General features: G+C 45.8%; 1 protein-coding gene across 1 annotated transcript in view; it reads right to left on the reverse strand.

Annotated features, from left to right (window-relative positions):
* The window catches only part of PIK3R1 (phosphoinositide-3-kinase regulatory subunit 1), a 63790-nt gene extending 52583 nt beyond the window's left edge, over positions 1–11207 (reverse strand). The window contains exons 1-2 of the mRNA XM_028748042.2: positions 11066–11207; positions 664–1400 (exon numbers count right to left, since the gene is read on the reverse strand). Coding sequence (XP_028603875.1) covers positions 664–997 — 334 coding nt within the window. The 5' untranslated portion in view covers positions 998–1400; positions 11066–11207. The remainder of the gene's footprint in view (positions 1–663; positions 1401–11065) is intronic.
* Between the last annotated feature and the right edge of the window lie 2340 nt (positions 11208–13547).

A 13547-nucleotide genomic window follows, 5' to 3' on the forward strand; every position in this document is an offset into this window, starting at 1 on the left:
AGGGTAAAATGTTACAGAGGAAATTCGGTAGTACAGTGGTACCTCGGGTTACATATGCTTCAGGTTACATACGCTTCAGGTTACAGACTCCGCTAATCCAGAAATAGTGCTTCAGGTTAAGAACTTTGCTTCAGGATGAGAACAGAAATTGTGCTCTGGCGGTGTGGCGGCAGCAGGAGGCCCCATTAGCTAAAGTGGTGCTTCAGGTTAAGAACAGTTTCAGGTTAAGTACAGACTTCCGGAATGAATTAAGTACTTAACCCGAGGTACCACTGTAATGGAAAATGTATCTTTAAAGAAAACTTGTTTGTCGTTACCAACATTCTTACTGAAGTACCACAGGGTTCTCTGGAACACAGTCTGAAGGCAAGTATGCTGAAGTACTTCCCAAAACCATTATGGTTTTTGCGATTTTATGGTCATGCTGCACCAGGGCAATCAAAATGCAAGGAAAGCATGGACTCTTTTCTAGTCCAAATAGGAAAATGCAGTTGTTACAAAGTGAACATGGTTTAGAAAAATACGAATAATAATAAAAAAAGCTACCAGTGTTCTGACCAATTTCAATGACTTACCGTTTGCAGTATCCACTTAATATTCCATAGAATAAAGGTTTGGACATTGAACCACAATGATTAGGGGTGGGGGAGAGTCGCTACTAACCTGGTTGATCATTGTCTGTTCCTACTCTTGCTGGACTTGGTGCCACAGGAAGAGGTCGGACAGGACGAGGCTTTGGAGTTGGGGGACAAATCTTTTTTCTTCCAATATATTCTACGTAAGTTCCTGGGAAGTCCCCCCTTTCTCCGGTAGTTTCATTATAACCATTCAGCCAACCGATTTCCTCAGGTTTCTCTTCTTCCCCGTCATTGAATCCAAGGGCCACTAAAGTACCTTTGTTCACAGTTAAAATATCTCCCAGGTGCAAGTCAATGTCTTCCTCTCGTTCTTTTTTGTAATCATATAAAGCTCTGTACTGGTATCCTTCTGCACTCATTTTGGCAAAGGTCTTAACATTCAATTATTTTAGCGAAAAACAGCAACACAGTGCTACTCGGTTTTATTGTATATACAGCGAAAGAAGTTATAAACAGGGGAAGTAACGTGTCAGTTAGAAGGACTGTAACACAAACACATAAGGAGCACCAGAATCTGTGGCTGTACAGCTGAGGCCGTATGTGCGTCTTTTACATTTAATCAGTGAAATTTCAGAAGAGTGGACTTTTATCTATGTATAGACTCCCAGCTAGTTCCTTTTCAGGTCAGCTTGGCACTTATGGGCACAATTTTTCAAGGTGGGCTGAAAATTACTCCTTGCTGCACCTCCTTCTGATGTACTTGCTGGAAAATGTTCACTTTTCTTAAACTTTTTGCGGTGGAGTTCTGCACACATACTTCACCTACAGAGGAAGAAAAAAATTCAGACATGAAATTAATGTAATTACTCCCATTCTCATTGAAGGCCCTAACTATGGCAAGCTCAGGTTCTAGTGGGAAATGTTTCAGAAACAAGTGTGCTGCCACAGAACAAAAATTATAATGGAAGACCTGACAAAACGGACCTCAAACTAGAACTCCAAGGAGGTACGCCAACCCAGAAAAGAATCTACTTGGCACCAAGGGGAAGCTCTTACACATGCACCCCTCTTTTCGTAATATAGATAGGGGGTGGGCACTAACAACTTCAGTGCACATACTGAAAACTAGTTTCCAGTGCGCTACTTCTTGTAGTACTGCCTCTACATTGGAAATCAAGTCCAGTCTGGCGGGACAGAGCAAGGTGGAGCAACATTGCTTGCCTAGCTTCTCACTGAGGAGGTCACTGCCAGTAATTGAGAGGGGCACGCTGTTGTGGAAATAAGTATGATGTGGGCAGAGAGGTGGGGGCGTCAGTTTGACAGGCCCCACACCATGCCACCCTCCCCACCATCTCGCCTCTCTCAGTTACCAGCAGCGACCTCTGCATTGGGAAACCAGGTGAACAATGCTTCCGCATTCCAGTCCAGGGGTTGCTAGAATGGATAGTTCAGTTGGTTGGAGCATGGTGCTGATCCTGCCAAGGTTGCAGTTTCGATCCCCCTATGGGACAGCTGCATATTCCTGCCTTGCAGGGGGTTGAACTAGATGATCCTCAGGGTCCCTCCCAACTCTATGATTCTATGGGAAGTCCCCCTAATAAGTGCTCATCCTTAATGGCCAAGTCACCCCTGCTCTCTGTTTGGTGCACTTCCACCACCCACCCCTCGCAAATTACTGAATCCCGATTTCATACATATTTTTTTACAGAGGAGCTTAAACATCAGTATCAAACTTTATTTCGGTCACAGACCAGTACAAGATAAAACATACGGATAAACTGAACACATAAGACTTAAAACAGGTATGGGATAATGAATAGGAAATAAAAGGTGATTATATCATACATGCTTAAAAAGACAGAAACAGGGGCGAACAGTTAAAAGTGACGATAAGGGAGAGAGCATGAAGGAGCACAAGTCTTTCATTTTAGGCCAAGTTTGTGGGGCAAACCATCCTTCAACAAATATCCATCATGGCAGAATCTAGCGACTGAGTATGGACAGAGGAGCTTAAGTTCCAAGACAGGAGAAGGCAGGAAAGGTGCTCTAGGCTTCTTATCTTTAAGATCTGCTATAATCCTAGGGGATCAGTGTTCTTCTTCCCACTGGTCTATCTTCTCCAACGCTAAGAGCAAGCATGAGAAAGAGTGAATTAAACTAGGGTGGGTTTAACCCATGGCATCCTCCCAAGCATGCCTTCTTGCTTTGGGGTGGTTCTTTTGAGAAGAAGCACTGCTTGAACACAAATTGATTTTATGCATGAAATCACGTGCCTCCATTTTTTATTCCCTCAGAAACTATACATTTAACAGCAAGGTTACAATTTTTCTATGAAGACTTTAACTTACTCCTTTCACATTTTGATGTGATTTCCCACAGCTTTATGTAACTGTACTGAAGCTAGACCACCTAAGGAGCAGTATTTTGTCAGGCTGGGGGAAGTGGTAAATACTTAAATTAGACCTGGAGCAAAAGACGAGGCTTGAACATTTAAATCATGTTGGTGTGATTACGAAGTTAAAAAAGCAATACACTGCTGTAAAATACTATAAATATACACACTAAACACTAGCTTACAGAAATCCAGAACAGTAGGTGCCTTATAAAGTTTTTATTATTTCACCTGTTATTCATTCTACAGCTATAGAAAAAGCTAAATTCAAATCATAATCTAATTGCTGCATTGCTGTACCAACAAGTGAAAGCATTCACTTAAACAGTGAAAACCTTTTAAAGCAAAGAATAAAATGTCTTCAGGGGGCTATGTAATTCTAGCAGGTGAGACTATTTACAGGATAATTTTTTTTTTTTTTATCCTGCCACTCTGCCATTTGCTGCAAAGTATAATGAATAACGGTTAAGTGAAAATTCCAACTGATGGATGAATTCTGCCAAAGCAATTCTCTGGAAAAAACCTCGCTCTATCCCAGTTGCAGTAGGATCACATAACACAGTTTTTGAAAACCTGTATTTCATGAAGTATGGCTCATAGTAGAATAGACGTGGTACCCAATCCTACATTTTCAAAGTCACAGAAACCATTTACACCTGACCTAATAATTCTAGGATCAAAACTCCTTCAGTAGAGTTAAGGTTCTTACAAAGTCATTCATGCATCAAAAAGCATGAAAATTATGAGTTAAGGAGACAGTTTTGTCTTCTGCACCAAAGGCAGTATACATGTTCCGTGCTGTGACATACTGTGCCTTCATGCATCTGAGCCACACTGGGATCAGCTGCACTAAGGGGGGCTCATTTTCAGTGCCCATCAGCTGATGGGAACTGAAACTGAGCCCTGTTTCGTCCATTTGAGCTAAGTGTGCTTCAAATTCCCACTCAGCCATGAAGCTCACTGGGTGATCTTGGGCCAGTCACCATCTCTTAGCCTAACCCATGGGTTGTTGTGAGGATGAAATGGGGAGGAGAACCATGTACAGTCATACCCTGGGTTACAGACACTTCGGGTTGTGTGATTTTGGGTTGCGCACCACGCCGAACCCGGAAGTACCAGAACAGGTTACTTCCGGGTTTCAGTGCTTGCGCATATGCAGAAGCGCTATATTGCGCTTTGCGCATGCGCAGAAGTGCCGAATTGCGACCCGTGCGCAGGCGCGGTGCTGCGGGTTGCAAACGTGCTTTCCACACGGATCACATTTGCAACCCGAGCATCCACTGTACACCACCTTGATATCCTTGGAAGATAAAGGTGATATATAAATATAATAAATAAATGAAAATAAAATTGGATGTTTGGATTCAAACCACAGCTGCAAATAGACATTATTCATCTGTAGCATGCCTTTGAAGTTATCGCCTGATGTCACAATGGGACAAGTGAGCACCTCCCACACCTGGTCAAGTTGACCTGCAGTGGATGGTGGAGGTTTGGATCTTGTCCACCAGCCAGAAAAGGTCCCCTGCCCCTGTCCTACATGGTCCTCAAGTTTCTGGGTGTTGGAAACCAAAGAGCTTTCTAATGTGTCTCCTGAATTTGATCTTAGGACCTGGCCTGGCTTCACACATCATGGTAAACTATGGCTTACCATGACTGCTCATATTGCATCTACTCTGCTGCTCCCTTTGCTTAGCACAGTGAAAATAAATGTGAACCAGGGCTTACATTTGTTTCTCTCCAAACAAGCCACAAACAGAAGCCCAGAACAAACCTTGGCTTCTGCTCATGGCTCATCTGAAGACAAGGAAAGCATGAGTGCTGGTTCACATGTAACATATAGACAGCACTCTGCTTTGTTCCAGCCCAGCTCAGTAAAGGAAGGGCATGATTTGTGGTATGCCATGTTTTGTTACTGACCATGGCTTACTGTTCTGTGAAAATAGGGCCACCATAGAAATGTGGAAAAATTAGAAACAAAATAGAATCTCACACAAACAAAATATTGAAGCTCAAGATACTGAGATCCAAAATAGTGATGGTACCACTGTTAACCTCTTTCCTCCTACATCCAGCACTTTGTTTCTCTATATACAAATAACTTCTTACCAAAGATTTCAGTGAAGACAACTGTACTGCTATTATCACCAACTGCTCCATTAATAACACTGGTTGAATGATTATTGATGACAGATACCTGATGACTGTATTAGTGAGTTCACAGGAAGAAGAGGAATTATGTGAAGAAACTTGTAGCACAGATGGCTTCACAAGCAATAGCAATGACACAGATTCAGCAGCATCAGAAGATAAAATATGGGGAAATATTTCTCAATATAACCGATGGTTACTAATGGATGTAAATGTTTACTAAAAGTTATCATCTTTTTCTATATCTAGACCTGCAATGTGCAGTTGTGTATGAATGAAGCCATATCTCTGTCTACCGATGACTGGCAAATATATTGGAAGTAATGATAACAGGACCTTTGGTTCTCATGATCTTAAAAAAATGGGATTTTACACCATGTTTACTCTTCCATGAGCCATGCTTCATAATATATGGGGGGGGGGGAGTGCCTTTTGATCCCCTACATCTCCAATGCACTGAGGAAATGTTGGTGAAGACTAATCAATAAGGACAACCAATCATCATCCGTCAACAGAATTATTTTCATGCATGTTGTCATTTGGCTGTGTGACTGTAAGCCAAGTGTAAAAGAGCATTCCTGTGCATATACACAACGTCAAGAAGCAGCTCTGCACAAGTCGCCATCTATCAATGGACTTAAAAGGTGAAACTATTGGAAAGAAAGAGGAGAAACAGACCTCCTGCAAGTTCAGTCCCTTCCCAAACTCCTACTTTGGTTATGTTAGTTGGGTATACTGACTGCTTTGATTAAAAAAGAATTACATTTGAGAGCCAGTAAGCTCTGTTACAGGGACGCGGGTGGCGCTGTGGGTAAAAGCCTCAGCGCCTAGGGCTTGCCGATCGAAAGGTCGGCGGTTCGAATCCCCGCGGCGGGGTGCGCTCCCGTTGCTCGGTCCCAGCGCCTGCCAACCTAGCAGTTCGAAAGCACCCCCGGGTGCAAGTAGATAAATAGGGACCGCTTACCAGCGGGAAGGTAAACGGCGTTTCCGTGTGCGGCTCTGGCTCGCCAGAGCAGCGATGTCACGCTGGCCACGTGACCCGGAAGTGTCTCCGGACAGCGCTGGCCCCCGGCCTCTTGAGTGAGATGGGCGCACAACCCTAGAGTCTGTCAAGACTGGCCCGTACGGGCAGGGGTACCTTTACCTTTACCTTTAAGCTCTGTTACAAGTGCCTATCTCCCCCCAGCCCCTCTTCTGTCATTCTGTTACACTCCTCACTGCAAAGCTGCCCCTTTGATTCTAAAGATGCCACAAATTATCAACCATCCAAAGGCACCATGTAGTGTCTCTACAAAAGCTCTTCTCCCACAGTACTCCAGCTTTTCTGCTGTACTTAGGAACCCACGAATGAACATGCAGTATCACTATATGCTAATTTTCTCCACTCTCTGGTATCTGCAAAAAGAACTTGACAGGAAGGGGAAATGATGCATTGAAAGAATTGATATGCTACAAGGGTGCCAGCTCCTGGGGGCTGAGGCACTGTGCCCCCCGATCTTGCACGGCATCCTGATGTCGTGCAACATCGCGTGCACGACAACAGGATGTCACATCAGGTCCCCTCGATCCTCCGGAGAAGGTGGCGCCTCCAAGTCGCTTGACAAATGCAAAAACATCTAACAAAGCCCACCACCAAAACTCAGGGGTAAACCTCTTAGTAAGGAAAAAATATGCATATCAGTAAATATATTTACTGATTACACTCAGTAAACAGCCTCTAATAGAAAAGAAAACCACTTTCTATAGATACAGCATGCAGAATTTTGCACAGCATTGCCACTGCACCTATGGGATTGTGCTATTGCCCAGGCATCAAGCTGGCCTAGAATGCTGGTCTAGATAAACCTTTGATCTGATCCTGCAGGGCTCTTATGTACTGGTGGAAGCTAGCCAAACATCTTACATTGGATTTAGACTCTTGGAGTATAGTGGTGGGGTGGGTAAGGTTATGTGCCTCAACATGCCCGCACTAAGGAACTGAACACTTCGGCACTGGCTATGAAAGTCTACTAATAACTCTAGAACTTTCACACCTATGCCTAGGAACACATCTGGAACTGGAAACAAGGGGGAATGCACCGTAAGTATTAATTAAATTGTTCTGTGTACATTGTTTTCGTCACTAATTCTTGCAACAAACAAGCAAGTCCACTTAAACACACCTTGACCTGAGAGTCTGGAACATCGCCAACACTCAACTAAATATATACACAACCTGTGCCAGAAAATTAACACTTCTCCAAATATCTCAAATGCTTTGAAATATTTATTATCACGCTAAGAAATAGTTTCAGCTCCACCAGCGCACAAGTGTGTGAGGAGGCCTACTCACTTTGTTCTCATTGCCACAACCATTTTGGCACACTGCCAATTAAGAGTTCTTCTCTAAACACTGTAAAATGTGTCTAGTTTGACCTATTTCCCGCCTCCCCACCAGTAGAGAAAGATAGCACAGCCCCTCCACCCACTCCAACAAACTTTCAGTTAAATTTGAAAAGGGCGGGTTGCACCGTAGATACAATACAGCAACAACCCCCTTGAACCTCAGGGTTGACAATGGATCACATGGGAAGCAAATGCCCCAAGTTGCTTTGTTAAGTGCTGAACTTTATACTCATGTACTAATGTATTCCCCAAATGCAGAAGTTTCATTTTGCCTTTTTGTTATCAGCCTGTACAAGTCTGTATTGGAAATCAGGGCCAAGCAATGGTCTTGCCCAGCAAACCTCTAGCTGTTAAGCCTATTCTCCAAGACAGCAAACTGATGGATCTTACCAACACAGCTGCCGTGCTCCAGTACTTCCATAATACAGAAATACTGCAGTATTTATACCAGCAAGGTACAGATAGGGTACAGATCAGTCTCTGGTTTGCAGTCAGTTTGAGAACAGGAAAGAATCTCTCAGGATAGACTCAACTGTTTCCTTGACCAAGACATTTTAGTATGAGTTTTCTGCTTCTGAAGTTGTGCTGAAGAGCTATTTGCTCTGCCTAAGACATCTTTATGACCTTACACATTAAAGCAATAACTTTTTAAAAGAACTATTTACTTGTTACGTTTATTCTTTGTGCTATTAATGTATTCCACAAGCCAATTACATTTTAAACAAAATTAAAACACTGTCTCCAGCCATTATTGTAAACAGTCCTGTACTAATTATAGGAGCTTTTAAAGAAGTTAGAATGCAATTTTCTGCACATCTATTCAGAAGTAAATTCCATGAAGTACAGTGGGGCTTACTCCCTTATAAGTGATTACAGCATTGCGGGACAATCCAAGTACTATATGGAAACATTATTATGATCTTTTAAATAAAGTGGAATTGGATTGGCCTGATCAAGAAGCAGAATGCCCATTAAATTTATGTGGTCCAGATTTTATCCTTCTGTAGCTTACAGGTTTTAATCCTGAGGAGTAATGGGATTCTTTCTTTATAGAAGTCTCTCTACCTCAGAACAGTATACAGTGGTACCTCGGGTTATGTACTTAATTCGTTCTGGAGGTCCGTTCTTAACCTGAAACTGTTCTTAACCTGAAGCACCACTTTAGCTAATGGGGTCTCCTGCCACCGCCGCGCTGCTGGAGCACGATTTCTGTTCTCATCTTGAAGCAAAGTTCTTAACCTGAAGCACTATTTCTGGGTTAGCAGAGTCTGTAACCTGAAGCATATGTAACCTGAAGTGTATGTAACCTGAGGTACCACTGTACTCTAACTGTAGAAGTCATTCCCAGCTCTTCTGGCCAAAATTATTTAATAAACCTTACACTTGCAAAGCATCTGTTCTACTACACAAATTTTTAGACTTTGCATTCATTCCTCAAAAAGCTTCACATTAAGACTACAACTGTGTACTTACTGAAATAGAAGTAAGTTTCAATGAACTCAACAGAACTTGCTACCGAGTAGACAGGCACAGGATTGCACCTGTGAGTGCCATAGCCTTAAGTTATAATAGCTCCTCCTGTCGGCACCACAGAGATTTTACTAGGGTGTTGGTTTTTTATTTTGTTTTTTGTTCCCTTACACATCCAATTAATTGGTCTGTATCCAATAAGTTCTACGCACAGTAGACCTATTGAAATTAATAAATAAGTTAGTCAATTTCAATGGGTCTACTCTGAGTAGAGATTATGTTGGATACAACCCAGTGTCTTCATTTTTCACACTATGGGTACCACACACTGGGTTTTTTTCTGTTGATGAATTAATAAAAATATAACCCAGCAACACACATCATGTGAAAATGCAGTACCTTGCTTAATTCCTTTTGCACTTGAATAGCAAGAAATTTCTCTGCCTATTCAAATGGTTCTATGCATCTTATACCCTCTTTTTTCAGTGTGGGCACGTTTTAATCCAATGCTTAGAGGCAAGAATTTGGCAGCAGAAAACACAAGACTTTCCTCTCCCCTTCCTGAACTCAAATCCTTCAACCAGCCATTTGTTCCTCCAGAACCAGACACTTTCCATTTCCAGGAAAGACACAATACACTAATAAGAACTATTTTTCTAAAATGCCACCAGTAAATCCCAAAGCAAACACAATGCAGCACTCAAGGATAGCACAAGAAGTTCGCTTAACAGCTCATTACACTTCACCGAAATGCAGCTTTGGCAGCACAAGCTTCATATAATATCAGGGCTATGAATTCAACAAATTGCATCTCTGCTTCACATTGCATCTAATTAAAACCAGTAAGTCTCCCTGTGTATTCCTGGTAGGGTAGTAAGAGTTTGCTTACTTATTTATAAGAGAAATTTAAAAATTTCAAAATAGTAAAGACAATGCATGTAGAAAAGAGCAAAGTTATGTTGAACAACATTATGCAAATTCGGTACTTATAATATGAATACATTATAGGAGTGCGGTGGGGAGGGGGGGGGTTAGCCTTCCGATACATGATTAAAATTCCTATCAGGAAAATGGTGTGAAGCAATTTTCCAGATTAACTTCCGTGGATTGCTCACTTATCCAGAGAATGAGATTTTAGTGTCAATATTTAGCCAGCTTTATTTAGCATCAAGCAAGTCTAGCACCTTGTGCTCCACTCTTGCCATTGCACACTGTCTAGAGTCTAGACCAAGAAGTGCCATGCACTCTTTTGATTCGCTTCCCCACATAAACCAGCAGTGTGGACTTCCTCACGCAGCACAGCCGCTGTGCAAAGTCCATAAAAATCACCGGAGGAGGCAGAAAAAGAAAGAAAAAGGAAACGTGTTCAGATTTTGAAATATAAAGTCAGCGAGAGGGTTTATTCCTTCCGGGTTTTTCAAACGACCTGTAGCCGATTGAGAATTCGCCTAACCGCGATGCTGCAGTTCAGCGCAGCTTCAACTCTGTCGGCCGCCACCAGCACCCAAAAAAGGGGGAGACGAGGCAGGGAATACGAAATATTTAACCCGGCAATTCCTCCCTTCCCAGTTCCCAGACCTTGAGAGTGGAGGGCACCTAGGCTGGTCTGGGGCTGAGGAGCGGGGCTGCTATAAAATGCAACCTCCTGCAATCCTGAGCGCCCTTTCCCAGAGGAAGCATTTTTTCTCTCCTTCGCAAGCATACCAGCTGGCGCGGGGATCGGGTCCCGCTACTGCAAGGACGCCGCTCCGCTCCAGTTCAACTTCCTCCAGCCAAGCCAGCTGGGCAGGGGAGACGGGAAATGAATGCAATGCAAGGCTTTGCTTGCTTGCCTGCCTGCCTGCCTGCCTGTCACCGGGAGGGGAAGAAGCAGGAGCCGCGCGCAAGAGAGAGACAGCGAAGCCCCCCTTCAGGCGGCAAGAGGCCTCGCGCCGCCGAACAGGATGTCTGCAGCGCGCGGCCAAGCGGCGTCCCGGCCCCGCCGCCGGACTCCCCTCCGCACGCTCGCTAGGCCGGCAGCAGCGAGGCAGGGAAGGGAGGCGGGCGGCGGCGGCGAGGGGACGGCGACGCGGGAAGGAAAGGCTCTCACCTTCGGCTGTCACGCACCCGCCCGGGCCCCAGCCGCGCGCCCTGCAGCGAAGGGAGAGAAGCCGAGCGCGCCAAGCCTCCGTCTGCGCCTGCTGCTGCTGCTGCTGCTTCGCCGCCACAGCAGCCCTCGCTCGCCGCCGCGCTGCTTCCTTCGCCTCAGCCCCAGCCAGCCAGCCAGCCCGAGCCCAGCGCAGCCTGGCGTCCCTCCCAGCTCGCCTCTCGCCCCGCCTCCGCTCCCTCACCCCTGCCAACCCGCGCCAGGCCTGGGGGACCCAAGCGCCGCCTCCCCGCCCAGCCAGGCTGCAGCCTCTCCAGCTTGCTCTCGCTCTAGCCGCCGCCACAGCTGCCACCGCAGTGGCCGTCCGCTTCCCCTCGGGCTGCTTGGCGGTTCCTCCTCGCGGGCCGAAAAGGTTCCTCTTGCTGCAGCCCGCCCCTCTCCGTTCGGGTGGCGGGCCGGAGGAAAAGAGCCGGCCATTGACCCGCTGAGATGACAGTGAACGATATGGAGGGAGGGGGGAGGAATTGTTGGGGTGTGTGGAAATCCCCAGCGCGCGCCAAGGGGACCGAAGACCAGCCAGGCGCCTTTTCCCCCCCGCTCAGACCTTCCTTTCCTGCAGAATGGGCTCCTGACCACACCGGATTCTAGGCTCCACATCACACGATTTTTTGCACCCCCATTGGTCTGTCGAGCCCCTTGATAAGGCTGTCAGCTTTTTCTCTGGTAGGGTCCTGCGCCTTTCACAACTAGCTGCCATTTGCACGCCTCTGTAAATGGGTGAGGGGGCTCCAGGTGGCTTCCATAAGCTTCAGCCAGCATCATAGGAGAGCCAACTCGTAGGGGCTGAGGTCCCTTCGGCCCACCCAATAAAAGATTTGAGGGGGCCGTCCCCCACAAAGTGGATGGGCATTGGCATTAAAATGGTGTGCATGTGCCACATCTTGTGATAGGTTATGCAGGACAGGGCTTACCTGCCGCTCCCCCTAATATTTTACAGTGGACGTCCAGGTTGCAAACGTGACCAGTGCGGGATGCATGTTCGCAACCCACAGTGTCTGCAGCCCGCAGCGGTGCATCTGCGCACGCGTGGGTTGTGATTCGGCGCTTCTGCGCATGTGCAAAGCACAATTTAGTGATGTCTGCGCATGCGCGACTGCCGTAGCCTGAAAAAATGCAACCTGAAGCATCTGGAACCCAAGGTAGGACTGTACTTAAGTTGGCACCCCCTGGCCAGCATGGACAAGGGGCAGGGGCAGCCCACCCATTAGGCAGTGGTCAGGCGGCAGGATCTGCGAGGACAGCAGTTCCTGCTTCCAAGGAATGCATCGTTCCTGCAGCAACAAAGGCTGTGGGGTACTCCTTGGAGGTTGGATCTGCGTCCTCCTCAGAAGCCCCCCCCCCACAAATGCCCCCAGTACAGCGGCCTCTCAGCTGATAAGGGCATGATTCAGAGCAGACCCCTTTCCCCACATGATGGCCCTTGATTCTCACCATTGGGTAAGGTTAATTTGATTCCCACCCTCTTGTTCCCATTGTAGATATATATACATTCCCCTTCTTATTCCTGATGTAGATCTTCACTCACCTCTTCTTCCCTGGGGGATGCCATTGTGTGCTTTGCCTCAGGTGCTGAAATGAATTGGTCAGTGGTAAGCCCATGAAAAGAGCCCGGCTGAATCAGACCAAAGGTGCATATAGGCTATAGAGAACCCTGCTCTTATGCTGGCCAACCACATGCCTATGGGAATCTTGCTGGCAGGACATGATCAGCAACAGCACTTTCTCCAGCAATGAGTATTTAGAGCCATTGTGCCTGCAGTACTTCAGCCATTGCTAGCCTTATTTGTCGTGAATTTGTCTAAACCCCAGTTTGGCACTCCTGCTGGCAATGACCTCCCCACTGCTGTGCCTTCACCTCACTGTAAGCAGCAACAACCCATCTGCCAGGCAACCAGTAGAGCTGTTCCACTGCACCCAGCAAACCACTTCTGCCTCATAGGGAAGTTGCTCCAGCCTCTTGGCCATTTTGCTTCCCCTTTTCTGAGCCTTTTCCAGCTGTACAGTATTGCTTTGGTGTGGCAACCAGAAATGAACACCGTATTCTAAGCATGGCCACATCACAGATTCGTTCAGTGACAATATAATATTGGCTGTTTTATTTTAAACCCTTTCCTAATGATCCTTAACAGGGAATTCGACTTTTTCACAGCGGCTGCACACTGGGTCAATATCTTCATCAAGCTGCTCCTTGGCCAGTCGCTTCCAGTTCAGAGTCCTTGAGTTGTATATGTGGTTAGGATTATTAGCCCAACATGCATGACACAACGCTTGCTTCCACTGAATCACATTTGCCATTTTAATGCTCATTCCCCCAGTTTGGAGATATCCTTTTGGAGCCTCCTGCAATCTGTTTTTGTTCTTACAGCTCTGTTATCACTAACAAACGCAATTACCTCACGGCTCACCCATAACTCCAAATCCTGTA

Source organism: Podarcis muralis, chromosome 11, assembly GCF_964188315.1.
Source record: "Podarcis muralis chromosome 11, rPodMur119.hap1.1, whole genome shotgun sequence".
In the NCBI taxonomy this organism is placed as follows: Eukaryota; Metazoa; Chordata; class Lepidosauria; order Squamata; family Lacertidae; genus Podarcis; species Podarcis muralis.